The sequence below is a fragment of the Canis lupus genome, chromosome 5 (genome assembly GCF_003254725.2).
Source record: "Canis lupus dingo isolate Sandy chromosome 5, ASM325472v2, whole genome shotgun sequence".
Lineage (NCBI taxonomy): Eukaryota > Metazoa > Chordata > Mammalia > Carnivora > Canidae > Canis > Canis lupus.
In genome coordinates, this window is record NC_064247.1 from 77,384,960 (window position 1) to 77,409,183 (window position 24,224).

Sequence of the window (24,224 nt, forward strand, 5' to 3'; positions counted from 1 at the left end):
TTTTGGTTTTTGCTTTTCTATTTTGTTAATTATAAAGGCAAGTTTCCCCCACTGAAATGCAGAAATCAGTGGTAGAATAATAACAAAGAAAAACTCCTAAGCCATATCATAAAAACCTGAGAGCACAGACTAGGTGTGTACTGGGAGGAGGGAATGGCCAGATGACCGGCCATCGAGGGTAAGGTGGAGGTATCAGGGCATGAAGATGGTCATCCCCTCAGCCTGCCGGCCTCCTCTGGGTCTTCACCATCAGGAGCACAACATGCAAACTTCAGTACAAGAGCTGGTAAACCGTGGCACTATTCTTGGAGCCCGTGACCAGATACTGGTTGTCTGAAGACACATCACAACACAGAATATCCGTAGGCTCCTCTGCCTATAGGGAAAGAGAGGCCAAAAGTATGACCACAGGCAGCGGCCAGGCATGGGCTAGAGATGAAGGCCTCACACGGGGCTGTTTTAAGGCAAAGGTTGGACCTGAGGTTCAGTCTGGAGAGCATGGGGCAGCTCTCAGGGCTCAAGGTGGAGCCTGTGAGGTCACAGAACCTTGAGTCCTCATTCCCCTTCCTCTATTAAATGGCCCCAGATGCCAGCCCAGAGGTACTTTCTGGGACTGTCCTTGGGACCTGACCCACTAGGATCTAGGTCTACTAGTTCTGCTTGCCTGGGGTTGCGCATCCCTCCTCCCAATACCTGAAACAACCTTTGTAGAGAAGGTGCAGCTATGCAGTGGATCGACTCGTCCAGTGTGGTCACAAAATAGCTCCCTGGTGAAGGAAAGGCAGGTGGAGAGGCCAGAGACCAAGCTTGCATTCCAGTCCCAGCTCCATCCCCAAGATGACTAGGGAAAGGGCCGCTCTTTCTCTGGCTCAGTGTGCGGGTCTATAAAAATCAGACCCAAGAGCCAAACCATTCCCTCATCTGGCCCTCCTGCCACATATGGGATCGTAGTCAGTATCACTGAGCAAAGAACAATCAGATGGGGAGTCTTCTGCCCGCCTGAGTCTCTGGGCTGCTGTTCAGTGTATGAAGGCACTCAGAAAGCCAGAAAGGAGAGGGACAGGGACAGGAGACAGGTAGGGCACCAGGCCACAGAAGGAGAGGCAGCGGTGGGGAAGGGAGACGTGGATGCGGAAGTAAGAGCGGTAGGGAAACGGACACCTGGGACTCCACTTGGCCAGGGCCTGAGGCTGGAGAGGGAGGAACAGAGCCTGAAACCAGGCTGGGCCCAGACTCTGTAGATGAGCGGACATCTTGTGATACGATGGGACCCCTAGAGGAGGTCGTCTGGCTTCTACTCACCACAGGAGGCAAACTTGAGGTTGTGGTGGTTGACGTATTTATGAAGGACTGCCTTGAACTTCTCTCTCCGATGTGTGTGGAGGATTATGATATCACTTGTTCTCAAGCCTACCAGCACCCATTCCTCACTGGGGTCATGGGTAATGCTGAGGATCTGTGTGGAAGAAGGATGGAGTCACCACTCTGAACTGCCCACACCCCCATCATCCGTGCCCTCTCTTGAAACTCTGTCCCCACCCCTGCGAGCGCCCCCGGCTCCCAGCCACAGGGACTGCCCTCAGCCCGGTGGTGGCTGCCCAGATGCCCAGACACCTCATGCTGCAAATCGTGCTGCTGTAACCTCTGGTAGCTCCTCAGGTCCCAGGAATATAGTCTGGTGTCTTCACCTCCCGTCCAGAACTTATTGCCCACGATGTCCACACATCGGGACCCATATTCTGGGACTTCATGCTTCCTGATGGGAAAACAGTTCAGAGGTGCATGCACTGGCTAAATACCCGGAAGTCGTGGGCCCAGGAAGCCGCCAGCAGCACCCTGCATATATTCTCCACACACACTCACCTAGTCCTCCTGCACAGAGGGGGGAGGGAGGCCCAGAAAGGGATACCAGCTTTCCCAAAGACCTTACCATCAAGCCCTCCCCTAGATCGTACCTGATCAAGATCTGGTTCCGCAAATCCCAAATCTCGACAAATCCTTTGAAACAAGCCAAGCAGATCTGGGCATTGGAGGAGAGTGCCAGGGAATAGCACATGGGGCCCGTGGAGGCCAGCTGTGCCCTGATGCGGGGTGTGGGTGCCAGGTCCCAGAGAGTCAGGCTCCGGGACAGACCCCCAGTGATGAGGCTCCGCTCGTCAGGGAAGAGCTTGCAGGTGAGGACACAGTTCTGGCGGTCCTGTAGGAATAGTTCCCACCTTCACATCACCTCCTGGAGGTGTGACCTCTGAGTCTCACGACAGAGGTCACATCTGGGTTCCCACGGCCCGTCCTGAACACCACTCACCTGCAGGTCCAGCTGGGCCTGCGGGGGCATGTTGTAGCTGTACAGAGCGCTCTTGTCCCACACCTTAATGTAGCCGTGGCCACACGTGTATACATGGTGAGTTGAGCTAATGGCAACGGCATAGACTTTCTTTCCATGGCGGAGCCTGCCAACCTTCCAGGACCTCCGTGGGACCCTCTGCCTGACGACCACTTCATCTGGAATGGGTGGCTGAGGAGAGGAGAAAGTGGGTGGCCAGCAAAGGGCACAGTCCTGGCCTCCTGTCATCCATGCGCGACAGCCTGCCCCATCTGACTGTTCACCTGACAGCTCTTCCTGACCCAGAGCGAAAAAATGTCCTCATCTGGGAACCCAACCATCAACAACCTTTTGCACTAGCAGCATGGTGCCAGGCTTCCCTCCTGGATACTCAGGCCATGTTCTGAGACAATTCTGTGTGCCAGCAGTAAGAGCAGGACCGGTTAGGAACCCCCTCCCCCCCACCCCACTGCCCCTCAGACACAGCTCTAGAAGAGGTGACACTATGAGCCAAAGGCTCTAAACACTGGTGGTGAGAGCTGGGCAGCCTAGTTCAAAAGAAGCAGGGATGGGATGTCTGGTGGCTTAGTGGTGGTTGAGCAGCTGCCTTTGGCTCAGGTCCTGATCCTGGGGTCAGGGATCAAGTCCCACATCAGGCTCCCTATAGGGAGCCTGCTTCTCCCTCTGCCTGTGTCTCTGCCTCTCTCTCTCTCTCTCTCTCTCATGAATAAACAAATAAAATCTTTAAAAAAAGAAAAAAGGCAGAGAGCTACAGGAAACCCACCACCTATGGGAAAGAGAACGAGGACACATTGCATGTCCTCACCTTCTCTTACTAGCTTCTTGTTTTGGGAGGTAGTAGGGAAGGCAAAGATCCCAAGTTTAGAAAAATAATACACTTACAATTGCCCTGAGGAATGACCAGACTTCTTCACTGGGCGGAGGCGAAGGGCAAGCCTGGCCTGCAGGGAAAAACCAACACCCACCTGCTCACAGAGAGGGCGGCGAAAAGCAACAGAACCGCAGATTCAAGGGGAAGGTTGCTTTCCTGACACCAGGCCTCGTGCCTTGCCCCCCTCCCCCATCTGAGGCCCAGCCTTGCCACCTTCCCTGCCCAGGTGACCCAGCTGAGACTTACCAAATTCGGGTCCTGGCGGGAAGCTATGACACATGGAGAGGAGGGGGGACACAGTGTGATCGGGAGAGCTCTGTGCTAGGATCCCCCCTCCCACCACCAGTTGGGTTCAAGCAAGACCCACCTGGGGTTCAGCTCTGCTGCTGCTTCTGGCTCCGTCTCAGAGAGCCAACTGGCCTGGAGCTCAGATCTGTCTGGAGTCTGGAGGACCCACTGCTGCTGATAAACTGGGTCATGCTGCATCGGGGACCCAAGAGGCTGCTGGGGTGTCCCATACACCCCCTCAGGTTGGGTCTGTGCTTGGTCTTCATCCTGGGAAATGCCAGAACTTTCCGGCATGTTGCTCCCCTCCTCTGGCTCATCATATATACTAAGTATACTAAATAATGCCTCTTCCTTCTCTCTACTCATGTTCTCAGATCGGTGAAGTGTCTGAGCCACCGGGTTCTAGGGCTTGAGAAAGGAGCCCATCAAACAGCACCTGGGTGACCAATTTGTCCTGAGCCCCTGTAGCAAGAGAGAACAGATACAGTATACATGCACACTGTTTAGGATCTATTTACAAGGGTCTGAGAACACTCTCAGGTCAAGAACAGTTCTCAGATCAAGAGTGATGAGAGCATTCAAAAGGTTGACTGCTGAATCATGTTTTATCCTAAATGCTGGCAGTGATGGTGTTAAAGGTGAAAGTTTCACGCACCCGTTTTGAGATGTTAGCAGCAGGTGTTATGTTTTTCCTTCTAGACACACAGATGGTGTTTCCAGTCCTACAAAATCAAAGTCACCCTTTCATCTGGCAATATACCTCTCAAATGAGGACTCCTCCCCAGTGTGAACATGGGGCAACAGGAAACTCTACTCAGGTCATAGGCTCTTTTTTCTGCCTTGAGACAACAACAGTGGAAGCACCCCAAGGTGTCATGCAAATGTGACATTCCATTTGGAGGGGCAAGGTCGCACAATGACAGAGAAGTTGGCTGGTGGGGATATTCTTCTCTCCTACTCTATGGGATATCCTGAGAACTGAATGGAATTATGTGTGTAGGATACTCAGAATTACATAAGGCTAGGGACAGACCCTCACCAAATGGCTGCAAGGGCAGTTATCTGTGGGCTGCACTGGGGACCAGAGCTTTGAGGATTTAAGGCTGTCCTCCAGGCTGCCTGACAGGTAGCTCGAGCAGGCCTGGGGAACTGTTGTATGGCCAGACTCTGCTACTCTGGACACTCTGAGGTCTCACTCTGCATATGGCCGAGAACCAAACACTTTATACGTAGTTGATCCCATTTCACCCGGATTACTGCGTGAGCTGCATTTTACAGATTTTAAAAACTGAAGCTCAGGAGAACAGATAACTAAAAAACACAGGAGAAAGGTTCAAATCCCTGTTATTCCCCCACCCCCTAACCCGAGTCTGGCTCTGAACAGTCACCTTCCCTACCTCCCTGTGAGAAGAGGGAAGACACACTCACTGTAGCCACAGATGCAGTTGCCCTCTGACTTAACACTTAAATATAGGCAAAATGATGTCCCAGCTGAAGTGCTGTGACAGCAGATAATATAGACAAGTCCCATAGCCACAGGAAGGGACTAGTGACATGTTATAGTACAGTACGTGCATAATGTGGAATACTACACAACTGTTAACGATAATAAGGACACATCTGCAAGGACCAGGAAATTTTCTAGGTGTGTTAATGAGGGGAGTGGTGGATCCAAGGTTCAGACAAAGTGCATAATATGCAGCTTCGGTGTAAAAGAAGGATGGCAATCTGAACCTATCTTTGCATAAATTTGTATGCACATAAGAAATTAGGAAGAGTAGTGGCCTTTGGGAGTGCAAATTGACATAGCGACAAGAACTAGAGGAAGATTTGCCTCTGCCCAACTCAGGAGAATTTTTGTACCTGTGTAGCTCTTTGAACCTAAATTTAAAGTTGTCAGACCTTGAATGTTTTTCTCCACCAAATCCACTTTCTTATCTTCCGCCAAATGATAATTTGGGGTCCTTGTGATGCTTAGTTACTTGTTTAAATAATTTAACAAATTCACCCTGACTTGCATCAGGTTCCTTTAAGTGGGTGGAAGCTCACAGCACACACCCACCAGTGTGACAAGGATGGGCAGGGAGGGACCAGCAAGCTGCCCTTGGGTAAAGCTTAAAGGCAGTGAGGCCATTTAGTCAGAATTTCACAGATGAAGAGGATTTCACCCTAAGAGTAAGACAAGACTTTCTAGAAAGAGCAGAAGGAAGGGTCCATATGACTGAATCCCACTCTGCCCTATCCCCAGAGCTGGGAATGCAGAGACCACTCCCCTCCCCTCCCAGGGAATTCTTATGCAAGTTTCAATACAAAATGCTAGTGCTGGGCGTCCATCCGGTCACCGATCCCCCCCACAGCAGGAAACTCACCCTGAAGGCAGAAGGTCAAACCCCCAGAGAAGGGGAAGCAGAACTGAGACCTAATCGGTGCCGGTGCCGGTGCCGGTGCCGGTGCCGGTGCCGGGACCCTCCCTCCCACACCCAGCGCCCAGGCACTGCCCCACTCCCCTGCAGGTCTGCTATTTTTAAACCTTAGCCTAATTGATAATCAAGCTCTGGGTCAGAACCTGCATTAAGTATCTTCCCAGGCATGGCCTCAACCTGCCATTTCCAATTAGCCCCCCAATCCTTGGAAGAGGGATGGGACAGGGGTCTGCCGAGGGAAGTCCTGGCAGGAGGCTAGATGGAGCAACAAAGTTTTAGGGGGTAAGTCTCTGGATCGGGTTCAGGCCGCCCGCAAGAGCCAGTGTTGGCGCAGAGACGGAGAGCTGGTTAGGCTGTCCCCAAGAGCCCGTGCGGGTGCTTATCTCCAGGTGCATCCCCTTAGGGTTATGACGGGAGGTGGGGCACTAGTCCTCCTCTGGGGCCCCGACTGAGCCTGGCTCTGTGATCGTTCATCTTTCATCAGAGTCTCTGAAACGGATCGCCACGGAGGCCTGTCTCATCCGGCAGCTCTTAAATTTGAGTATTCATCAGAATCTGGAGAGCAAGGCCCACCCCAGAGACTGAATCTGTAGGAATGGGGTGGGGACCCAGATGGTATTTCTAACAACTTCCAGGGTGCCACATTTGAGAACCACTGCGAACCCCTGTGTCTGGTGGTCCTTCTGCAGGAGTGAAGGGGCAGTGAACCGCATCCCCTCTTGCTCTTCCCCTCCACGCACCCCGGGCCTCTGGCCCACCCCTCCCACTGAACACACTCTCACTTCTACTCTGGTTCCTTGCTCCCTTCTTTGGAAGCATCAGTCCTCAAATGGCCACTACATCCAGAGAAATCTTTTACTATCTCTGACCTCTAATCTCCAAAGCTCTCTGTCTCTCCCTTTCTCTCTTTTCCCATCATTTATGCACCCCTCATCCGTAAAACTTTTATGGTTGCCTGTGGCCTTCCAGATAATGTCTGGTATTATCTTTGGCTCGGTATTTAAGATCCATCATCCCCTTCTGGGCCCAGCCTGGTCTCACTTTTCCCCTGATAATACCTTAACCTGACCCCCCAAAGAGCTTGACTGCACCTTTCCACCCTCGCTCCCCTCATGCTGTTCCCTCATCCAGGAATGCTGTTCCTCGTCCACCCATGTATCACATTTATACTCCCATGTACTCCGGGCACATTGCTAGCCATCAGGTTAAGACCTGGCCCAAGTCCTTGGGGAGCTCCAACCTGAGAGGGAGGGACAGAGGAGTATTGATAGAATTCCCCAGCTGACCCATGATCCATTTTTGGTGAATTATCCCTTTTCTGATTCTCACAGGAAACAACAGTGAAACATGGATTTTATCCCCACTTTGGAAATACAAGAATTAATTTAGGGAGTCAGAACTTCATGGAGATCTCACTGAACAGGTGGAAGAGCTGGGTCCAAAGCTAGGCCTACATAATTTTTAAAAATATGTTTGTGAGGGAGCTGTAGTGAATAATAGGGGTCCTTTCTGTATTCTGCCTATGAATCCTTTGGCAGAACGTGTGCACTGCCAGTTTGTGGCTGGCCTTTTAGCTCTCTTAATGGTGTCTAGATGAAAAGAAGTTCTTAATTTTTTTTTTAAGATTTTTTTATTTATTCATGAAAGACACACAGAGAGAGAGGCAGAGACATAGGCAGAGGGAGAAGTAGGCTCCATGCAGGAGCCCAATGTGGGACTTGATGCTGGAACTCCAGGATCACCCCCTGAGCCAAAGGCAGATGCTCAACTACTGAGCCACCCAAGCGTCCCATAGTTCTTAATTTTAATTCAGTACAGCTTATCTAACCTTCTAAGGTTAACTTTTTTTTTTTTTTGGAGTCATATTTAGGAAATATTTGCTGCCCTCAGTATCATGATGATATGCCCCTTTGTTTTATTCTAGAAGGTTCTCTATTTTACCTTCCACATCTAAATGTATAAAGTTTAGGAGTTTGGCAATATCTAGAAAGAGTTGCAGGGAACACAGAGGATCCAGGCCACAAGCCTAGGTTTCTCAATGGGAGGCCACCAGCCCTGCAGTGAGGAGCCCAACCCTTCTGTCAAACTGTCCTGATTTGAAGCCCAGGCCTGCCACTTCCAGGCACCATGAGCTCTCACAAGTTGCCAGCCGGTGCCTCAGTTTTCTCTGCCTGTGGCCTTCCAGATAATGTCTGGTATTATGTCTGGTAAAATGTCTGGTAAAATGGAGAGGGCAAGATAAATTCCTTTTTTTTTTTATTTTTTTATTTTTTATGAATTCCTTCCTAAAGCTGAAGTCAGACCCAAAGGTTAATAGGGCTTTGACAAGACCAGGTTTCAAGTAAATGCTTTCAAGTAAGGGTGAGCAACTCTAAGGGGTCTGAGGAAAAGGAAAGAAAAAGAGGTGAGAGAGGCCAATGGGAAGACCCTTGTGCAGGGAGGCAGCCCATGGAGAAGAGATTTGCCGGAAGGCGCATAGGGTCTGGATCACAATCAGCTACATTCATTGCAGGGCATTCACTAGATGTGCATTTCTGGGTTATCGGTGTCCATTTTCAGCTGCTCCAGCAGGGAAGTTACGTTTACAGAAAATGAGATTCAGAGAGCTTAAGTAACTTGCTCAAGTAACCTCATACAGCAACAAAGGGCTGGAGTTAGGATTTGACGCCAGGTCCACACAATCCCACATGGCCCTCTTCCAGGCTGCAGAGAGATGGAGGATGCCAGGAACAGGTGGCCATTTGGCTTCAACAGCCTGGAGAGGATGCTTCCTGCGCATTCTTTGGCCAGACACTGGAAATGCTAAGATTTGAGTTGTCAGACACTGGGAAGAACATAAGTGAGGGTTATGTGGGGGGTTATAACAGGGTACTCAACTGAGACATGAACAAAAGAAGAAACGGGGCAGCTCTGAGGGGTGCAGTGTCAAGAACAGTGGTTCTCAAACTTAGAGGCAAGTTAAAGTAACCTGGGTGTTTATCGGTGCTCAAGGACCTGTGCCCTCTCCATTACTATTAGTAGGACTGTGGCCTGGGTGTCAGGATTTTTCAGAGTTCCCACTGTGGTTCCAATGTGAGCTAAGGTTGGAAACCACTCAAGTAGAGGGTTCTGCAGAGAGGGAAACAGGACCATTGTGTTTGTGAGAGGGTAGAGGGAAGCAGGTGGGAACATTCAAGAGGCTGAGGATGGAGGGACCAGAGTGACAAAGGAAGGTCAAGGGCACAGAAGGAATTTATTTTATTTTATTTTTTTTAATTAATTTATTTATTTATGATAGTCACACACACACACACAGAGAGAGAGAGAGAGAGAGAGAGAGGCAGAGACATAGGCAGAGGGAGAAGCAGGCTCCATGCACCAGGAGACCGACGTGGGATTCGATCCCGGGTCTCCAGGATCGCACCCTGGGCCAAAGGCAGGCGCTAAACCACTGCGCCACCCAGGGATCCCGGAATTTAGTTTAAGATAGAAAAGGGAAATGACCACAAAAGGAATTTATAACCTAGATGGAGAAAAGACAGTTTCGCTCTATTGTCTCTCAACTGTGCCTGTGGATGGTGGCACCCATCTTGAGCCTAGACTGTACCCGGGCTGGTGGCCATCAGGTAAGACCAAAGATGTGTGAACCAGGGTGTTAGAACTTCCAGGTGGAGTTAGCAGACTGGATCCAGGACCTCAATCAAATACTGTGTACCCACCCACTCACCCATTATCTTTCCCTCCAAGTGGCCAGTGAGCACAGGTTTATTGCACCCCTGCTGCCTTGGGCTCTGAGGACACAGGGCTGAGCCTACAAATCTGGCCTTGACCCTTTTGGATTTCAGTCTTTGGGGTGACACTGATAGTTGAGCTGTGAATTACAAATCAGAATGGAAAGTGACAGGATGGAGTTAGGGAGGGTGTGACAGGGGAGCACAGGGAAGGGGGACACACCAGATGTGAAAGGTCATGAGGGGTCAGTGAGGTCTGCAACATGAAGGATGAAAGGTATTCTGGGGGGAAGTGGGGTGGAGAAGAGCACAGGAGAATGTTCTGGGTAGAGAGAATAGCAGGTACAAAGGTTTGGATTAGTGTATTTTAACAACTGGGAGAAGCTTCTAGGGCCTGGAGCACAGAGAGTGTGTTGTGGGGGCCAGAAAGGTAGGAAGGTGTGTTCTAGTCTAGGGAGAGTAGGTGGGGGAGCCCCCGAGGGGTTCTGAGCTGGGGGAGACAGGATCAGACTTGTGTTTTGAAAGGACTCAGCCTACTCTTGAGTGGATAGATGGGGGCAAGACCGGAGTCTAAAGACCAGTTAAAAGATGCTCAACATCAGTAGTTATCAGGGAAATAGAAGTCAAATCCACAATGATATTCCACTTCACAGGATGGATATAACAACAAAAATTTACAGCAAATAATAAATGTTGGTGAGGATGTGGAGACGCTGGGATGCCTGGGCACTGTTGGTGGGAATGCAAAATAGTGCGGCCCCTGTGGAAAACAGCTTGGCAGTTCCTTCAAAAGTTAAACACAGAATTACCACCTAACCTCGCAATTCCACTCCTAGGTATACACCTGAGAGAACTGAAAAGAGAGCCTCCGACAGATTTTTGCACACCAATGTTCATAGTAAGCATTATTCACAACAGCCAAAAGGTACAAACAACCCAAGCGTCATCAACGGATGGACAAACGAAATGTGGTCTATGCACACCATGACCATTAGTCGCCAATAAAAAGGGATGAAGTACTGATTCATGCAACAACATGGATGAGCCTTGAGAACATTACACTGAGTGAAAGAAGCCAGACGCAAAGTTCCACTTACGGGAAATATCCAGAACCGGCAAAGCCCTAGAGACAGAGAGCAGACTGGTGGTTGCCAGGGGCTGAGGGGGGGGGGGGGGGGGGGGGGGAGTGATTCCTTAATGGGGTCTCCTTTTGGAGTGATCTGCAACTAGAGAGTGGTGATGGGCACACAACACTGTGAATGTACTTAATGTAACCGAATCATACACTTTGAAATAGTTAAAGTGGTCAATTTTATGGGTATTTTACCACAATAAAGAAAGAAAAACTGTCATCCTGTCGCGAGTGAGAGGCCTCGCGAGTTCCCACAGCATTTTTCCTTCTTCATCCAGCAAACACCGGGCAGTTTAGCTGGTGGTTTTCGTAACCTTTGCTCCCCAGGAGAAGAGCCCGCCAGCCGCCGGGCGGCCCTACCTGCCCCGGGACACCTTGGCCCCCCCAGTGGCAGCTCGGGGCGGGCAGGAGCGGGCGGACGCAGCGGTACCCGGTGGGCAAACCCCGAGGCCGGAGCCGAACTCTCAGACCTGGACCTCAGTCGTCGGCGTCCAGAGCTTTCTCTGGGGGGCGGAGCGCCCTCCGGTGGGCGCTGGGAGCGCAATCAAGCGCTGAGACGTTTGCGCTCCGAGGCCCGGCGCGGTGCGCGGAGGTTGTGCTCCTCGGTGGCTCCCCGAGCCCGGGAGTTCCTGCTCTCTCGGCACTAGGGCCTCCCCGGGAATTCACCTGACGTCCGACGTCGCTGTGAGTGGGTAAGCCGTCTAAGCCGCAGCACCAAACACTTCTTGATTCAGTAACAGGGCCCGCTGGCCTGGAGCTAGGGAGCCAGGGCCGCCTCGCCCAGGGAGCCCCCGCCCCCGACGCTGTGGGAAAACAACCCGCGGGGAGCGCTGGCAGCTGGTGGAGGTCGCGGCCGGGGCCTGGGGCTGAGGCGACCGCGGGGCGGCGAGGGGGCTGGGCGGAGGCGGGAGAGCCGGCGGGGGGCGGGGGCAGGGGCAGGGGCACGGCCCGGGCTAGGCCCCCGCCCACCCGGTGCCCGCGCCGCTGCTCGCCGCCCGCTGCCCGCGGGGCTGACCGGCCGCTCCTGCGAGCCCCTCCCGGGCGAGCGCGGCTGCGGAGGCGGCTCCCTCCCCGGGGTGCCTCCCCTCAGCCGCCTCAGCCGCGGCCCCGCTGCAGAACGCTCCGGTTCTCTGGAACGCGGTCCCGCTTCCGCCCTCGACGCCCCTTACCTGCCGAGGCATCTTTGGGCCACACCCCGCCCTCCGGCCCCGGGCCCGCGGGCAACCGGCCCCTCCTCGCCGGCTTCACCGGGCGCCCCCTCGGGCTTCCAGGCGGCGCCTCAGACTTGCGGGGGCGGGGGGACGTCGGCCGAGGGCCACCTGGAAGGTCTGCAGGGCGCTGGCGCAGCGTTCTAGGGGTCCCCGGCCCGCGTGCACCCCACCCCCACCGCGGCTGCCGTGTGCTCAAGGGGCAGCCCGGGCTCAAGGCCGGGGGGGGGGGGAGCCCCCCGCGGCGGCCCCCACGGCGGCGGGCCTGGGCTTCCCGCGCCCTGCAGGGAGGGACGCGGCCGCCGGGGGCAGCAGGGCGCCGAGGCGGGCGGCCGGCGGCTGCTAATGGCTTCTCGCGCCCAGGAGCAGGTCGCGGCCCCGGCGCGCACAGGCCCGACGCCCCTGCCCTCCTCGCACCGAGGCTGACGGGGCGCGGGGGCGGGAGCGCGCGCCCAGCCGCCGGGACTGAGGCGGCCGCAGACGGCTGCCAGCTGCCCCCCACGCGGCGCCGCGGCCCGGGCGCCCGGGATCCGGAGCCTCGGGTCCCCACCCCGGGAGCATGCGGGCCAAGGGCGGGTGGCCCAACTGCCCCTTACCGTGGCGGGCTGCAGGGAACGGGCCGGGCAGCGCGGGGGTTCCGGGAGCCGGCGCGGCTGATCACCGGAGCCACCGGGCCCGCGCCGCAAGGAGCAGGCAGCGCTGGAGCAGCAGGGAGGCTCGGGTCGCCGGCAGCCCGAGGCCCGGCGCAGGAGCCCGGGCCCAGCAGAGCGGGCTCGGCCCCAGGGCTGGAGCCCCGGGAGCCCTGGGACGTGCTGGATTTGCTGGGGACCACGTGGTCTGTGCGGCGTCCCCGCCTGAGCTGGGGGAAGGGACTGTAGGGAGCTCTCAGCCCGAGGACTAGGGACGCGGGGAGGCCACGGTTCGCCTCATCTCGGCTTCCCCAGCACGGTCGACCTGGGCCTGTGGGAGGGGGTGTCCTCAGGTCCCTATGAAGAGACAGGGTAGCACACAGTGGGGCTGTGGTCTGCCGACTCTGGGGTCCGCAGAGGCAGACTGGGTCCAGAGGCCTCTTCTCACAACCCCTAGCCCTAGTGTCAGGAGGAGGGGGATGCCAGCCCAGGGGTAGCTGTGCTGGGCCTCTTGGCCCCCCAGATGACACTGGAGCCTCGTCCTGCTTCGGCCTTTCTCCCCAGGCTGTCCCCTGACCTGCTGGGTGCCTGTGGGCAGCCACATTTACCGCTGACCTGGACAGGCCAATTGCCTCCTTACCTGGATGGGACAGGACCAGATGTTCTCTGAGGGCCCTTCCAGTGTGACAGGCTGGGCCGGAAGGGTGTGCTAACTGGGCTAAGGGAGAAAGACTATTTAATCCTGGCCCTTCCAGACCCACAGCTCCAGTTCAGAAAAATAGAAGAGCTTTTGTGAGGGAACAGAAGTCTCTGGTGCCGTGGCTCCTTTGTTCCTGGTAAGGCTTCCACTGGACCCAAGCAGCTCTGCGCTGGAGTAATGAGCACTGAGGATACAAGATGGTAGGACTACTGGGATGATGGAGCCATGTGACTTCATGAGGCTCTGCAGGTATCTTTCTTCTTCCTCTTGTCCTCGGGATCCGAACAGAGGACCTGTCCTGGACAGTAATAAACCTAGAGAGAGAAAATCCTCAGGAACCATCTGGTGGGAAGGGCCTGGAGTTCCGGGACCAGCCCCCACCCTGCACTGACAAGAGCCTGAGACCCAGAGAGATTGTGGTCACACAGGACACCGGTAGCAGATCCCAGACAGTAGGTGGCTCTTGACCCTCCTAGAATCCCTGCCTTGGTCTTGCCATGGCACAGAAACTGCCAGACCCTGCCAGGAGCCAGGACTGTGGAGACCCAGCTAGTGGCTGCTCATGAACCAGGATGACTTGGGTAGTGCTGTACCCTTCCCACCTGGGTAAAAGATCACATTAGCACTTGATTTGCTGTGGGACCAGAGGTAGTGCCATCCCTCTTTGGGCCTGTTTCTTAAGTAAATTAAGGACTTGGACACCATGACCTGGGGCACTTTGGTCTTAGGGTATCCTCTGGAACTGCCCAGAGGAGTAGGGTCAGATAGGGGGAAGAAAGCCCGTGCTCCTTCCTGTGTTCTGGGAGCTCCAGGGTCTGGACTCTACTCATGCTCAGCTCCCAGAAGCCTGGGGGCAGAGAGCAGTGGGACTTCCACACAGTGGCATCCCCAGGATGACGCTCTGCTGAGGTCCTACAGCACATCATTGGCTTTCTAACAGGAATGGTTCTTTTGAAATACACAAGACAGCATCCTTAGCCAACAATGTCTGCTCAAGCTACAGAACATGCAGGACCAAGTGTCAGTGGCCTATGGGGGTGGGGCGTACAGCCTCTGTGTACATAGGGTACATTGTATGTGTCTGTGTATGATTATGTGTGTGTTTATGGGATGGTCTGTGGAAGAGAGGTCTGAAGGCTCCCTGTGTATGACTGTGTGCAGGTTTCCTTTTCACTCCTTAGAGGACTGAGACTGAACATCTCTTACTTTATTAGTCATCTTGATATTTTTTTAAAAACTGCCTGTTAATGTCATTTGGGGAGGGGTCTATTAGATTACATATCTTTCTCTTGATTGTAAGACCTATCTTTACATGTTAAATATCTATATCATAAATCTTACAAAGGTATTTCCACTTTTTGTGTCCCAAACTTCATTTGGGATTGTTAAGAACATAAATATGTAATTTTGAAAAGTCACTGTATTGGTATTTTCCCTTATGGTTGGTTTCTAGCTTTCATATGATGCTTAAGAAAGGTTATCTCCCTTCCATGAAAATAAAAAGTTTACTCATCTTTTCTTTCTAAGGAAATCTTTATTATTTATCCTCTTTACAAAAGTGATGCATGCTTGGCGTCAAAAGTGAAAGGGAAGTAAATTTAGGTAAATTGACTATCTTCATGAATTATCCTATCCAAGAACAAGGTTTCTTTCTTTTCCCCATATACTTTTCCTTTAGTGGCTCCCAGTGTGGAGATTTCTTTCTCCGTATAGATCCTGTGTAAAAATTAAGTTTATACCTAGGAGATCCATTTTTTCTTGATGCTATTGGGAATGGGATCTTTCATCATATTTTCTAACTTGTTGTTGGTATAAGACAAGCTATTTATTTTTAGATGTTACTTTTTAACCAGTCATCATTCTTGATTCTTAAAGATGGAAAATGCCATATTCATTTCCCTCAGAGTTTCCCAGCAGGGTGAATCTGATGAAACTTGATCCATTTCATTAACCTTGAGAGTTTTCTAAGAAATATCCTTCTCATTAGGATTTGCCTTCACTATGGACACTCTGATGCTGACTAAGTTGGAAGGTAAACCTGAAGGCTTTCCCACACACATTACACAAGTAGGGTTTCTTCCAAGTATGGACAGTCTGATGTATAATGCAGTCAGAACTATAGCTAAACCCTTTGCCACACTCCACACATCTAAAGGGTTTCTCCCCAGAGTGGCTTCTCTGATGCCGAATTAAATGGGCATTAACATGGAAGGCTTTTCCACACTCCTTACATTGAAAGGGTTTCTCTCCAGTATGGATCCTCTGATGTACAATGTAGTCAGAACTACAGCTAAATGCTTTTTCACATTCCATACATTTGAAAGGTTTCTCCCCAGTATGTATTCTCTGATGCCTAGTTAGTTTGGCATTGATACTGAAGGCTTTCCCACATTCCTTACATTGATAAGGCTTTTCTCCAGTATGGATTCGGTGATGATCAAGTAGGTTTCTTTTAGAAGTAAAGCATTTCCCACACTCCTTACATTCAAAAGGTTTCTCCCCAGTGTGAATCCTCTGATGCTGCATTAATTTTGCATTAACATTGAAGGCCTTTCCACACTCATTACACTCATAGGGCTTCTCCCCAGTGTGGATTCTCAGATGCTGCCGTAGCTGGGAATTACACCTGAAAGCTTTCCCACATTCGTTACATTCATAAGGTTTCTCACCCGTGTGGATTCTCTGGTGCTGGATTAACTTCCCTTTGACACTAAAGGCTTTCCCACATTCGGTACACTCATAGGGTTTCTCACCTGTGTGGATTCTTTGATGCTGAATGAGTTTTGCATTATTACTAAAGGCTTTCCCGCACTCTTTACACTGATAGGGCTTCTCCCCGGTGTGGATGCTCTGATGCTGCCGCAGCTGGGAGCTGCACCTGAAGCCTTTCCCACATTCATTACACTCATAAGGTTTCTCTCCAGTGTGGATTCTTTGATGTTGAATTAATTTTGCATTAACATTGAAAGCTTTCCCACAGTCATTGCATTCATAAGGCTTCTCTCCAGTGTGGACTCTCTGATGTGTGATGTATGCAGAACTGCAGCTGAAGCCGTTTCCACATTCCTTGCACTGATAGGGCTTCTCTCCTGTATGGATTCTCTGATGCCGACTTAGACTCCCGTTAACACTGAAAGCTTTCCCACACACCTTACACTGATAGGGCTTCTCCCCACTGTGGATTGTCTGATGTGTGATATAATGGGAACTGTAACTGAAGCTTTTCCCACATTCCACACATTTGAAAGGTTTCTCCCCACTATGAAGTCTTTGATGCCAAATTAATTTTGCGTTAATGCTAAAGACTTTGCCACACTCCTTACACTGATAGGACTTCTCCCCAGTGTAGCCATCTTGATGCTGAGAGTTACACCTGAAGGTTTCCACTAATTCTTCACATTTAAAAGGTCTTTCCCCAGAATTAATTATTTCATGCTGAAGAAGTTTTGTGTCAAAGCTGAAGGCTCTCTCCAATGCTATATGTTCAGGGGGCTGTTCTTTAGGGGTGACGGTGTGACATTGATCCAACTTTGAACTCTGACTAAAGAAACACTCCTCTATGGAGCTGGTGTCATCTTTCACTGTTCTGTCAATGACACTGCTGTTTTCTTTCTTCATGCTTCCAACTAAATGGACTTCCTGCTGTTTCTCTAGAATACAAGGTTCTGAAAAGTCTGTTTCCTGGGAAAAGTCCCTCTGAAGTTCAAATGATGTACTATGTTTTTCTTCATACATTTCCTTTGTCAAATTATTGTCAGTCTGGATATCAATATCTACTATAAAAAAAAAGAAAACAGAAAAAGGTCATGTAAGAACCATGTTAGAAAAAAGAAAAGAACTGTGGTCAAAAGAATAAAGAATCGTATTTAACCAAAGGTCTCTTGAAAATTGCCAAACTCGGCCAAAGAATCTAAGGTTCATCCATAAGGTGGAATAATATGTAGCTGGTAAAAAAAAAAAAAAAAGAGAGAGAGAGAGAAAAGAAAAGAAAAGAAATCCATATATGCTGACACGAAAAGATGTCCATGATACACTGTTAAATGGAAAAGCAAGCAGAGAAATGGATGTAAGGTAGATTCAGCTGTATAAAGGAAAAATAAAATAGGCCATTATATACTTATATATTTGTATGTGTATGGCTAGAAAACTGGAAGAATACACAAGAAACTGAGCAAATTGGTACAGGAAATTTGGGAGACTTTTTTCTACAATATGCTTTATACACTTTCTGTATAGTTCTGAGCATGAATGATTTATAAAGGTTACCAACCTCTATGCAAATAACCAAAACAAAATGGTTAAATGTGACAGCAATGGAAGAAAATCCTAGGTTTTATCCACCAGATGAGCATTCTTCCTATCACACCACACCTTAATATACTCAGCAGTTTCGTCTCAGCTATCCTTGTGTCCCTAAGTCCCTTGTTGATATAAATGGAAACTGCTCAAGAAGGAAAAAGTACAGGATCCAACAATATGTAGCAACACTGAAGATGGCAAGAGTTTGCAGCACCAGGAGGTGAAAGGGAGAGAACTTGCTTTTCTTGGAACTTAAACTCTTGGCTTTCCAAAATTTCTCCTTCACCTTCTTTTTTCTCTGCTTAGAGAAGGAGACTTTAGGCTCTCTTGATCTCTTCAATCCATCTCTTCCCAACCCTCCAGAACACTGCTGCATTCTCCTTGCCTTTCCTTCTTCCTCTTCCCTCAATCCTGAAAGTCATCAGTCCCTAATGTTTTGTTGTTGTTGTTGTTGTTGTTGTTGTTTTTAAGATTTAATCAATTCATTTGACAGAGAGAGAAAGCACACAAGCAGGGGGAGAGGCAGAGGGAGAGGCAGAAGGAGGCTTCCCACTGAGCAGGGAGCCCAATCCCAGGATCCTGAGATCATGACCTGAGCCAAAGAAGACACTTAACCAACTGAGCCACCCAGGTGCCCCATCTCTAACATTCTTTCTGGAATCCTTATAGTCCCAGTAGGGAGTTAGGTATCTGGTCCCAAATTTCTCAAAATTGCCCTCAAAATGCTGCCTCTATTTTTCTTCTCCCATCTCTCCTCAACCACATGTAGTAAGTCGCCTGAAGAGACCCAAATGACCTGAATTTCCCTAGCAAGCATTTTCAAAACACTGGTTGGTCTTTACCCAATATCAGAAACGTGCAAAGAAAATTCAAGTTACGTGAAATACAACCATCTAACAACCACATCTAATCTTCTGATGTATCTCCTCCCCCAATCATTTTCCTCCCAGTTTTCTAAAAAAATTTTGAAAGATTTTACTTATTTATCTGAGAGAGAGAGAGAGGGAGAAGCAGGCTCCCCAAGGAACAGGGAACCCAATGTGGGACTTGGCCCCAGGACCCTTGGGATCATGACTGGAGCCGAAGGCAGACACTTAACTGACTGATCCACCCAGGTGCCCCTAAAAATGTTTTCAAAATTGAAAATATTTTTCTTTCTTAACATTAATAATGACAATTTTCCAGTATCTTTAGATATTCTGTAAAAATATTTTGTAAATTGCTAAATAGCACTCCATCCTGCAGAGGTATTTTATTTTAACCAATTCTCTGTATACTGAATTCCCACATTTTATTATATAAAATTATGATCAACTCTTGTGCATGTACATCTTTGTCTGTATCTGATTACTTTATTAGGATACTCTAAGAAGGAATATCCAGACTATCAAGGACAAACTTTTAAAAGGCCCTTGAGAAGTATTTTCTAGAAAGACTACTGATCCACATTCATCTCCAAAAGTCTATTCCAGTTTGATTTATTGTTCTAGTATGAACTAGGGAAACTGAAGGAACTCCATGAAAAACTGCTTTTTGCTTATTTTCCTGCTTCTGTTCTTGCTAGGACCTGTACTGCTGCCTTGTGTATGTCTTATAGTATAAATGATATCTGTTTTTCTTATAAGGGTCAAGAGGTTAAGGAGTTTTCGGCGTCTTCCAGCACAGGTGATAACATCTAAGGAATGACCAAGCAAGGCCGTCATATACATTTTCTAGACCATTGACTCTAGACATCTTAATATCCAAACCTCCTGACTCCAGGGAATAAATGCTTTATGGAGGACACCTGAACACTTGTCTTTATTCTGACCAGTTCCTGGGTGCCTGAAGAGGACATGTACACCGGACTCTAATCCTCAATAAAAACCGAAGACCCTGAACAAATGAGATATTCACTTTCTTTTCCTTTCTGAGGCTCCCAGACACTCCACCTGCTATACTCTATCATTTATGCTATTCAATAAACTCCTCTCTCACTTCCTCCTGGCTCATATTTGATTTCTATCCTGTTCAAAGCCAAGGACCCTCATGGTGGGTCCTGCAGGACCCCCCTTGGGTCCTTGGACCCAGCCTATGTCAATATGTTAGGTGAAACATCTCTGTTTTAATTTATATTTCATTGGTTTTACTGAGGGTGAAGATTTTTCATATTGATTAAAATATGTACTTCTGGGGATCCCTCGATGGCTCGGCGGTTTGGTGCCTGCCTTTGGCCCAGGGCATAGTCCTGGGGGCCCGGGATCAGGTCCCATATTGGGCTCCCTGCATGGAGCCTGCTTCTCTCTCTGCCTGTGTCTCTGCCTCTGTGTGTGTGTGTGTCTCTCATGAATAAATGGATAAAATCTTTAAAATAAAATAAAATAAAATATGTACTTCTTATGTGGGTCACTTAAAATATGCTTTGACAATTTTTCTGTACTAGTGACCTTCAATTTACCAAATCCTACAATGTGGCAGATGCTACCAGTTACTTAACCAATATCCAATCTCCCTTTCATCCTTACTAGTATATCCTCCAATTTTTTTGAGGTAGCAATAAAAACTACAGATAAAAACTATATTTTTCCACCCTCTCTTGCAGTGGTGGGGGGGCATAAGACAGTTTCAGCAAATGAGATTTAAATAGAAGTCACTGTGTGGGCCTTCTAAAAGTTTTTTTTTTTTTTTTTTTTTTAAGATTTTATTTACTTATTCATGAGAGACAGAGAGAGAGAATGGCAGAGATACAGGCAGAGGGAGAAGCAGGCAGCAGGCTCCATGCAGGGAGCCCGATGTGGGACTTGATCCCAGGACTCTAGGATCATGCCCCGAGCCAGAAGACAGATGCTTAACTGCTGAGCCACCCAAGCGTCCCAGTTTTTTAAGAGAGTCAACTCTGCTGATGTGGGCCTTGTGCCCTTTACCTACTTTCCCCTTCTGTCTGCCTAAAAGCCATTTGATTCCTCACTTCAGTTAACCTACAAACACCAATTAATGTTTTCATTCTTAGCTAAGATCATGATGGGTTATTTGAAAACTTTAAAGACTTCAGGATTATCTGCTGCTTATGGAATAAAATCCAGACTCCTTTTTTTTTTTTTAAAGATTTTATTTATTTATTTATTCGAGAGAGAGAGAGAGAGAGAGAGAAGCAGAGACACAGGCAGAGGAAGAAGCAGGCTCCATGCAGGGGGCCTAATGTGGGACTCAATCCTGGGACTCCAGGCTCATGCCCTGGGCCAAAGGCAGGCACTAAACCGCTGAGCCACCCAGGGATCCCTTAAATCCAGACTCCTTTGAGGTCCACAACATCATCTCTTTTCCCTTAAACTTTTCAATTTGCAAACATGTCCTCCTTAGTCAGGGATCATCTGGTTGAATGACCACAAGGAACAAAAATCCACTGAAACTATCTTTTTAAGAAGGAGGATTCACTGAAAGGATACACGACAATCTATGGACCACAAATGCAGGAAGTAAATGGAAAATCATCTGGCAACTACTCTGCTTAAGCCAACAAGAAGCTTGCTACTTCAAGTATGGTCTGGGAACCAGAAACATTGGCAGAACCTGAGAATTAATAGAATTGCAGAATCTTGGCTCTATGCCAGACTTACTAAATGACAATATATATATCTGCATGACACCCCAGTGATTCATTTGCACATCATTTGAGAAGCACTGAATTGAGAGCACTTTCTCCTTTCTGCCTTATTTCCTACATCTTACTATATACAGTTGTCTCCTCAAAAAAAATAAAAAATAAATAAAAATAAAAACTAATACTTCACTGAGCATACACAGTAAGTTAGACATTTAATATGTATTATCTCATATAATCCTCAACCCACAAGACCAGCACTATTCTATCACTTTATTATTCCATTTTCAGAGATAAAAACACTGAACCTTGGAGAACTCAAATAACTGACCTGCTCAAAGTCACAACTAGGAAGTCATATAATTAGGAATAGTAGTTGGGACTGGAGCTCAGGGAAGTCTACTCCAAAGACTATACTTTTAACTGCCAGGCTATTCTCCCTTTCTGTATAAAAAAACCTGTTAATTCTCCATCTATTACATTAACTATACAATGCTTAGGAAGTAGCAAGGACCCCAAAACACCACATTCATTCATTTCATCTGAAAAAGGTAGAATCCCAAAATTAGGACTGGGATGAATTAGAATGAAGCATTTGAAAAAAGATCTGTTCTTAGAATTAGAAACAGCAAACTACAAAAATAGTCAAATCTCAACTATACCTATCTCTATAAATCATCATTTATTTAAATTTTACTGTGTACAGCTGGCTCATAAATACGGCATGCTTATATGCTAAAGTTGACTTCTTAAAGAGTTAAACTCTCCCCTGTAAAAAACAGCCTGTGTGTCCCTTACCAGTCCAGAGGCCCTGGGGGCCTATTTCTGTTCCAGCTGCCAGCGGAGATGGGCCTTCCAGCTCACCTGCTCCCTCCAGTTGTGAGATCACAGCAGGTTTGAGAAGCGAAAATCCTGTTAAGGGGAAAAGAAATAGGAGAGACAGGTGAATAATCTCCCACAGAGGAGTTTTAAGCATCTCCTCAGGCTGTCCTTGGCAACGGGAAGGCAAAATAAGAGCACTAGGGGATCCCATGCCTAAAGACTATGGGAAACTGAGGGGGTGGGGGGTTAAGTGGAAAGACGGGGGTTTGGAAGGTATATGTGTTTGGAAGGTGCCTGAAGTGTGAGAGTTGGGAATGGCCCAGACTTGGGCCCAGAAGACCTCAAGATATGCAGGTTGGGTAAAGGTGAACCTGAAGATAATACTGTGTGTGCAGCAGTAAGTTTCTTTTTTCCTCGGTGTCCAAACCACAACTTCTAGAGGATGGATAAAGAGTGCATACCAGTCCCCAGCAAAGTCCTATACTGGCCCCAAAAGGTCTTGAAGTTCACCCTTCCCAGCAACCCTTGACACAAGGGGTATTAGGAATCTCAGCCTCTGGGGTTCCCACTCAGTAAAGGATTACCAGAGACCCTACCTCCAACCTGTTAGGGGGCTATAAGCCAGGAAACCCCAACTGGCAGAGTCCGGGTCCCAGGGGGAGAGAGGCCTTACCCAAGGAGGCCACATTCCCATAATTCTCCAGCATCACGTCCCTGTACAGGGCCCTCTGTGCAGGGGACAGGCCATCCCATTCCGTCTGGGTGAAGTACACAGCCACGTCCTCGAAGGTCACCGACTTCTGAAACAACAGGTTCCTGCTGCCCTAGGGCCAATTCCATGGCTCAGGCCCTAAGTGAGGGGCAGAGGGTAGTATAAGGGCTTGGGGAGGGAGCTCGTCAATAGTACAAAATTAATAACAAGGGGAAAGGTTAGAGAAATAGCACCTGGAAAGTAAACAATGGAGAGTATCTGACTTCTCTCACGGCAGGGAAACCTCATGCCGTATTTTACATTTATAAAAGACATCCTAAAAAAATAATTCCCATAATCAAGTTCCCCCAAAGTAACTCCATTCTTTCAGTAAAACCACATCCTCAGTGGCAGATGCAGCTCAGGACCAAGCCACCAGCATTCCCCCTTGAGACGGCTCCTCCATCCTGCCCCCTCACCTATAAACCTCTAGCCACCCCAGAGAACAGCTATGGCCTCCATCTTGTCCAGCCCCCATCTGTCACCTGACTCCTGTCACTGCCCCTGCTTCAAAGGGCTGTGTGGTTACTTTAGCACCTCCAGCAGCTCAGCACTGCCCAGACTGGCTGGGGCAGGGGGCAGCAGCCCATTCTGCTTCCAGATGCATCTCACTGAAAATCCAACATTTTCTGTCATCCTCTCCCATTTATGTCTCTCATCCTTTCCAACTTTACCCAAGAACTCACTGTTTCTCCAAGAAGGTTTGGGAAAGAGGGCAGATTAGCCTTCCCATTGGCCAGCTACTCGGCCACCCTTCCAGCTGTTCCTCTTTGCATCACAACACCATGTGCTCAACACAGGCTCTGCATCAGGATTGATGCCTCCCTTTTGGGCGGCTGCAGCCTCTGGTCACTCTCTCTGCCCACCTCAGTCTTCTGTAACAACCTTAGGGACCCACTGGCAGGGATATGCTCTCATTCCTCTCTGCCAGGTTCTGTCTTGCTTCCTTCTCCTGACCTCCACCCATCAACAATTCCAGTCCAACCTCTGGATGAGTCTGCAAGTCACCCAACTGTGACCAAGGAACTTCTCTGAACAATATTAAATGCCTTCACTGCTACTGCCACTACCATTACCCTGGTAAGCTGGTGCCTCCTCCTGAATTCAAACACCCCCCTACCATCTGTGCAGGAAACCTCAGCCAGAACCCTAAGGATTGTTCCTGATCCCTCCTTTTCCCATACGCTAACCCCCAATCCTTTGACTCTACATCCTAAAGATTTTTATGTTAAGCATTAGTTGAATTGGATTTTTTTTTTTTTAACAACTACTTTCCTTGATGAAGCCCACATCACTTGGACCAATGGAATTCTTTCTGGAGTGGTCATCTTCCTTTAGAATCATCTCTAAAAATTATTCCCTACAAAGCCATCGCAATTCTGACCACATTAACGTCACTGGTTGCACACATCACAGGGATGAGCAATTAAGAATGAAACACTGGTTGTGTGACCTTGGGCAAGGCAC

At 49.1% G+C, this 24,224-nt stretch overlaps 2 protein-coding genes and 1 long non-coding RNA gene across 19 annotated transcripts in view; 1 reads left to right on the plus strand and 2 right to left on the minus strand.

Annotated features, from left to right (window-relative positions):
• TLE7 (TLE family member 7) lies at window positions 1-12,842 on the minus strand. 6 transcript variants are annotated; one of them, XM_025426761.3, is made up of 10 exons: window positions 12,573-12,842; window positions 3,583-3,965; window positions 3,462-3,484; window positions 3,227-3,285; window positions 2,306-2,515; window positions 1,956-2,197; window positions 1,615-1,756; window positions 1,303-1,456; window positions 704-767; window positions 1-376 (listed from the first exon to the last, which is right to left on the minus strand). In XM_025426761.3, exons 2-10 carry the CDS (start codon window positions 3,867-3,869, stop codon window positions 250-252), a joined length of 1,308 nt encoding a protein of 435 aa, XP_025282546.1. In that variant the 5' UTR covers window positions 3,870-3,965; window positions 12,573-12,842; the 3' UTR covers window positions 1-249. The 6 variants fall into 6 exon arrangements, with proteins under 6 accessions (XP_025282546.1, XP_025282550.1, XP_025282547.1 ...); XM_025426765.3 differs by having other exon boundaries at window positions 694-767; window positions 12,573-12,837; XM_025426762.2 differs by lacking the exon at window positions 12,573-12,842 and adding an exon at window positions 11,938-12,124.
• On the plus strand, window positions 11,304-19,584 carry LOC112646608 (uncharacterized). Its single transcript, XR_007410981.1, has 4 exons — window positions 11,304-11,460; window positions 13,361-13,554; window positions 18,098-18,235; window positions 19,230-19,584. It is a non-coding gene; the product is annotated as an uncharacterized LOC112646608 (long non-coding RNA).
• The window catches only part of ZNF23 (zinc finger protein 23), a 14,968-nt gene continuing 5,563 nt past the window's right edge, over window positions 14,820-24,224 (minus strand). For 6 of the 12 annotated variants that reach the window (XM_035716440.2, XM_035716441.2, XM_049110702.1 and 3 more), the window contains 3 exons: window positions 22,680-22,806; window positions 21,983-22,096; window positions 14,820-17,081 (listed from right to left, as the gene is read on the minus strand). In XM_035716440.2, coding sequence (XP_035572333.2) covers window positions 15,289-17,081; window positions 21,983-22,096; window positions 22,680-22,806 — 2,034 coding nt within the window. In that variant the 3' untranslated portion in view covers window positions 14,820-15,288. Of the gene's footprint in view, window positions 17,082-21,982; window positions 22,097-22,679; window positions 22,857-24,224 lie in introns of all 12 variants that reach the window. The other 6 variants (XM_049110703.1, XM_025426750.3, XM_035716442.2 and 3 more) reach the window with 2 other exon arrangements.

Bases quoted from the DNA above. Each gene is read 5' to 3' on its own strand.
- TLE7 (XM_025426761.3), bottom strand. From the start codon at position 3,869: ATGAGTAGAGAGAAGGAAGAGGCATTATTTAGTATACTTAGTATATAT. The intron at 1,757-1,955 runs GTACGATCTAGG...TTTTCCCATCAG, and splicing joins CGGAACCAGATCTTGATCAG to GAAGCATGAAGTCCCAGAAT. The intron at 377-703 runs GTTGTTTCAGGT...CTTTCCCTATAG, and splicing joins GCTGCACCTTCTCTACAAAG to GCAGAGGAGCCTACGGATAT.